The sequence below is a fragment of the Triticum aestivum genome, chromosome 2A (genome assembly GCF_018294505.1).
Source record: "Triticum aestivum cultivar Chinese Spring chromosome 2A, IWGSC CS RefSeq v2.1, whole genome shotgun sequence".
Classification (NCBI taxonomy): Eukaryota; Viridiplantae; Streptophyta; class Magnoliopsida; order Poales; family Poaceae; genus Triticum; species Triticum aestivum.
Genome location: NC_057797.1, coordinates 535007609 through 535013980, shown reverse-complemented (window position 1 = coordinate 535013980; position 6372 = coordinate 535007609). Strand labels below are relative to the sequence as shown.

Below are 6372 nucleotides of genomic sequence, written 5' to 3'. Positions count from 1 at the left end.
GAATTTTGATTTGTCACCTCATGTCTACAACCTGTGAGACATCTAATCTACACAAACTATGGATTGCTAATTCTCACTTGACTAAGTATTTTCATATTCGATTGTGACTCCAAAAATTCTCAGCCCATAGCCACCTTTGAATTGTACACGGGTACGAGGATGATCATCGGCCGGTGGATTATGACCTGCGGCATTACTGGCACTACGAATACTGGAGCCGCCTGATACACCGGATTACGCTGCTCTGCTGGTCGGAACGCCGCCGTGTGGGGTGGTGTATGTTGGGTAGCTCTGGCTGCTGATGTCGACGTGGTGGTGATCAAAGAAGTCGTGTCATCTGTCGAGTCTGCCGTCAACAAAGGCGACGACGCTATCCGCCATGCGAGAGCGGGGGCGAGCCGTCGACGTCTTGCACAACGGATTCGGCGACGTCGTGATCCGCGGCACGAGAGAGGGAGCGGGAGCGGCCAGGCCCTGGGAGGGCCGCCCGTCGACGTCGGCCGGCTTCGCCGGCAACAGAGCTGGCGACGTCGCGCTACGCCGCATGGGAGCTGGTTTCCCGAGGGCCTGGGAGGTCAGCGACGGGGCGGCGGCGGCGTCACGGAACAGGTAGACTCGGAACCGGCGCGTGTTCTTGTCGTTGAACAGCCGGGCCTGAAGGTCCCGGTAGAGCAAGATGTCCAGCATGTCGCGCAGGTCCTCGTCCGTGTCCACGTCGCAGAGCGAGTCCAGCCCCTCGCCGGAGTAGCAGTACTTGACGGAGAAGTTGGAGAAGCCCGCGCGCGCCGCCAGCTGGTCGCGGAAGCCCCTCGTCGAGACGGACGAAAGGACGTTGAGGAGCAGGTGCTCGCCGCCGACGTACCTCGGCGGGCGACTCTCGGCGCGCTCGATCCTCCCGCCGTAGCTAACTATCAGCTTCACGCGGCGCTGCTGGTCGGCTACCATGCTCGGTGCGCGGCGGTGCTGGTCAGTTGCCATGCTCGGTGCGCGGTGTCGCCAATCTTCTCGCGAACGGGATTCCGATGATCCAATGGTTGGAGGTAGACTGGAGGGGGGCGTAGTATGGTGCACGGGGAATGCCGCGCTACTTATATAGGTTGAGCTTTGGCCCCTTCGAGCGAGAGCCGGACCCGGACTCGCGACCGAACGAGATACTATGTCAGAACCCATACGCTGGGCGACGCGCGCGCGCGATCCAGCGCTCGCGAGCGGCCGCACCCGAGTCGTCCGTTCGCAACACGTATTAGTGGGACCCTTTCTTCGGCGAGCGTGGCCGGCGTAGTCCGGCGACGACGGGCCAAGGGGACGGGGTGCGAGCCGGCGGTAGACGGGCACCACATCGACAGGCGAAGGGCGCACGCACGTGAGGACAGATGGGGACAGGAGAAGCTGGTCAACGGCCTGAGGATGGCGAACGTCAGCGAGGCGGACTGCTACGTCTCCGGGGGGAAGGAGGTGAGTCTATGATGCAGCCCATCCCTCCTATTTTTTCCTCCACAGCGAAACGTGCGTAGATTTGGTCGCCGACGTGTCGTCGGTACCCACGGCGATGATAGGGATAGGGATAAGGGGCTGGGGGTTGCCGGAATCGAATGGAATTTGTCAGCCAAATTCAAATTCCGGCAGCCAATCGACAGATAGAGGGCCATCGAGATGAATCGAGAGAGAAATTGATGCCCAATTGTATGAGCGAACAAAAATCCACATCCCACCTGCATTTCCACGGCGATAATGGGCTGCTCAGTGTGGGGGGCGTTTTTGCCTCTGTCCTAATCCTTGGATTAGAGGTGCATCAGCCCATAGTCATGGCTAGGAGGGAGGAAGTGCATATCCGTGGTGGGCAATAATTTCCGTCAGATCTCAGGGATGTAGGCAATAATACCGTTTTTAGGCAAACCAACAGTGGATAGCAGATATAAGGTCCATTTTCAGGGTGGATTTTAAGGCTTTTAGGGAAGTGTTTTTATGCAGGCAAAACAGATGAGTTTACAAGCAGCAATAGTGCATATTTAGGCAAATAGCAGATATGAAATCAGACTGTGTAAGTAGGGGCATGAATTACGGCCTCCATGCTTGCCTATATCCCTGGGAGAAAAACACAAAGAGCACCCATCTCGTAGAAAAATAAGGTCATGTTCCCCACTCACTAGGCAAACAGGATATGTTTTTAGGCAATACAGTAGGAAATAATATGCGTTATCTGCTAGGCAAATAGTAATATGAATCTTTCTAGGCAATAGAATGTGCTTTTTGAGGCAATACAAGCTACAGAGGGTAGAGGAACAGTAGGCAAAAATTACTTAGTATACTGCATGACATAAAGTAGGAAAAAACACTTAACTTGTAGAGGAACTGTAGGCAAAAATTACTTAGTATAGTGCATTGCTTGGGTTTTTCCTTTCTAACATTTTTTGAATGTGAAGTTGATTTGCAACATAAAGCCACCACACACTACCTGTGATAAGATATGTTGCCTACATCAGCATCATGTTTTGTCCCACTAACATATAAGCTATGCCACTTCTTTTTTCTCTTATGTGTGAATAGACATACTTTCAGAACGGCAACTTTGTCGGAAGTGATATAGACAAACTTCAACCGGGCGACAAAGAAGCTCAGCCAATGTGAATAAGTAAGTAAAAATACATAAAACAAAGATCTATCAAATGAAGCTCCGATTTTTCTTTTTACCTTTTTCTCCCTTTTTTCCATCATATATAACTGTGTGCGTGTCTCTACTGCTGCACGGCCCAGTTTTCTACTTTGATTTTTGCCTAATTATGTTCTCCGTACTTGCCTACGTTTTATACCAACCGAAGAGAAACACACAGAGCACCTGCCATCTTCTAGGCATTAGAATATGTTTTTCCATGCAATATGGTGTTTTTTTCCGGGCAATATAATGTGTTTTTCTAGCTTTTTGATCTGTTACTGTAAGCAGGAGTTACAAATTGATCTCTCTAGAATATGTGGTAGCACAAGTCTGTATTATTCTGCAAATTCCCTCCTGGTATTCTTAGTGCTGTTAAAAAGTTAAGTTCAGTCAAAAGTTTGCTCTATTATCTCTGCTGGGATCTATTCCTACCTTTTTGCCTGAGATATATGTTGTCGTACAGATCTAGCGAAGGTTTCTTAGATGAAATCATGCAATAGTATGGCTGCTCTGGATTTTCTATCTTTTTTTGAATTCAATAGATGTGCAGATTTAGCAAAGTGCAGTACTTGAGCATAGCCACTTCTCTCTGAGAGAATAATGAGCATGTGTAAGTGTAGGGCTGGCCTTTTCATAGGGAGCAGCCTCAGTTTATCTTCAAGGAATTATTGTAGTTCCAGACATTATTGTGGGCATCTTTTCAACTGTAAGTTTTCAGATATTTTGTTTGTAGGCAGTTCTGGATGATACATAGGCCTCTTAATTGTAGTTTCAAATATTATTGTAGGCATCTTTTGAATATGCGAGCATCTTTTCAACTCTAGTATTTCAGACATTTTTGTTTGTACGCACGGAGTCGCCTACCAACCCACGTATAGTCACCGCACCAAACGATGAATCTTAGAGCATCTCAATACACTAAGTCGCCCAAAGCCTCAATCAACAAAAAACGGCTGCCAAAGCCCCTACACACAGTCGTCTCGCGCGACAACAAAGTCGGCTAAGCGGAGGGAACTAACTCGCCCCCCTACCACAGCAGTCCTACTGTGCCCCCGCCGCGAGTCTACTCTACCATGGCTCACACGCTAAAGCCGTTCAAACAACCCTACACACACAAAGTTGCTACACTAAAACGGCCAAAGTCGCCCTAAACCCGAAATCACTAGAAAAGAGCTGCCTAAGACCCTACACATAGTCGCCTTGGCGCGACTGCAAAGTTGCTTAATCGGGGGTACTAACTCGACCAAGCCCACATTCTAAAGTCGCTTACGACACCCCTAAAATTGCGACACAGAGTCGCCTAACAACCAACACATAGTCGCCGCAATCCTAGAGTATCCCAATACATTAAGTTGCCCAAAGCCCCAAATCATTCAAAAAGAGCTGCCTACGCCCCTAGACGTAGTCGCCTTGGCCCGACTACAAAGTCGCCTAACCGGGGGAACTAACTCGACCAAGCCCACATGCTAAAGTCACTTACAACACCCCTAAAATCGCGACACAATCGCCTACCAACCAACACATAGTCGCCACAATGCTAGAGTATCCCAATACACTAAGTCGCCCAAAGCCCCAAATCACTCAAAAGGAGATACCTAAGCCCCTACACATAGTCGCCTTGGCCTGACTACAAAGTCGCCTAACCGGGGAAACTAAATCGACCAAGCCACATGCTAAAGTCGCTTACAACACCCCTAAATTTGCGACACAGAGTCGCCTACCAACCAACACATAGTCGCCGCAATCCTAGAATATCCCAATACATTAAGTCGCCCAAAGCCCCAAATCACTCAAAAAGAGATACCTAAGCCCCTACACGTAGTCGCCTTGGCCCGACTACAAAGTCGTCTAACCGGGGGAACTAACTCGACCAAGCCCACATGCTAAAGTCGCTTACAACATCCCTAAATTCGCGACACAGAGTCGCGTACCAACCAACACATAGTTGCCGCAATCCTAGAGTATCTGAAAACACTAACTCACCCAAGCCCAAGTCACACAAAAGAGTCGCCTAAGCCCTTACACATAGTCGCCTTTGCCCGACTACAAAATCGCCTAACCGGTGGACTAACTCGGCCAAGTCCACATGCTAAAGTCGCTTACAACACCCCTAAATTTGCGACACAGAGTCGCCTACCAACCAACTAGTCACCGCAATCCTTGAGTATCCCAATACACTAAGTCGCCCAAAGCCCCACATCACTCAAAAAGAGATACCTAAGCCCCTACATGTAGTCGTCTTGGCCCGACTACAAAGTCGCCTAACCGGAGCAACTAACTCGACCAAGCGCACATGCTAAAGTCACTTACAACACCCCTAAATTCGCGGCACAGAGTGGCCTACCAACCAACACATAGTCGCGACAATCCTAGAGTATCACAAAACACTAACTCGCCCAGGCCCAAGTCACAGAAAAGAGCCGCCTAAGCCATTACACGTAGTCGCCTTGGCCCAACTACAAAGCCGCCTAATTGGGGGAACTTACTCGACCAAGCCCGCATACTAAAGTCGCTTACAACACCGCTAAATTCGCGACACAGTGTCGCCTACCAACCAACACATAGTCGCCGCAATCCTAGAGTATCCCAATACATTAAGTTGCCCAAAGCCCCAAATCACTCAAAAAGATATACCTAAGCCCCTACACGTAGTCTCCTTGGCCCGACTACAAAGTCGCCTAATCGGGGGAACTAACTCGATCAAGCCCACATCCTAAAGTCGCTTACAACACCCCAAAATTCATGACACAGAGTCGACTACTAACTAACACATAGTCGCTGGAGTCCTAAAGTATCACAAAACACTAACTCGCCCAAGCCCAAGTCACACACAAACAGCCGCCTAAGCCCTTATACGTAGTCGCCTTGGCCCGACTACAAAGTCGCCTAACCGGGTGAAACTAACTCCCACCCCCTACCAACATCTGCCCTACCGCTGGCCCCGCCGAGAGCCAACTCAATCAAGCATCACTTGCTAAAGTCGCTCACAACACCACTAAAATCACAACACGAAGTCTCCTACCAACACTCACATATTCCCAGAGTAAGGTTCACTTTTCTTATGTTGTTTTCAACTTTGCCATGTAGGCAATTTACATGTTGTTTTCAATTATGATAATGTTAATCCCTTTTGCCCACTAATAGCAAAGAAACTTCAGTGTGTAGACTTTATTCTCTAGTTTCGGACTACTTTTTTCAGAGCATGCAGGCAAAGTTTTTTTATGTCTTGTTTGAACAGAGGATTTTTTTTTGAACAACTCAACTCAATTGAACTTGCAATTTTTTCCCCTGAAGCAACTATGTTGCTGCAACTATGCTCAGTTGGTTTCCTGCAAGGGTTTTCTCTAAGCAACTTTTCTATATGTTTTTTCTTCCTTTGCAGAGGCCAAGTGCAAGACGGTAAAATAACACCAAACAAGAGCTCAGGATCTCTCTAACATCTAGGTTAAACAAGCAGGGGGTGCAGCAATAATAGGCTCACCATTGTAAAAGATCCAAAATCAAGCTGCAAAAACGTGGGTGTATAGCAGAGTTTTTGCAAACTACAAAGGAATCATGCTTCTTATTTTCTTTTTGCAAAAGAGAGATGGACCTTTACCTGGTAATTTGGTGGAATTTTTTGCCTGATTGCTGACAAATAGTTGTAGACGATTTCCACCGGAGTTTTTGCCTGATCTACAAGAGACAGTTGTCACAAATTGTGATATTGTCTTTTCTTC

At 48.3% G+C, this 6372-nt stretch overlaps 1 protein-coding gene across 1 annotated transcript; it reads right to left on the bottom strand.

Moving 5' to 3' along the window:
* Positions 1-315: 315 nt before the first annotated feature.
* On the bottom strand, positions 316-945 carry LOC123185506 (uncharacterized). The gene has a single exon (XM_044597380.1). It carries the CDS (start codon positions 943-945, stop codon positions 334-336), a length of 612 nt encoding a protein of 203 aa, XP_044453315.1. The 3' UTR covers positions 316-333.
* Positions 946-6372: the final 5427 nt, after the last annotated feature.

Coding starts and splice junctions, on each gene's coding strand:
- LOC123185506 (XM_044597380.1), bottom strand. CDS start 945: ATGGTAGCCGACCAGCAGCGCCGCGTGAAGCTGATAGTTAGCTACGGC.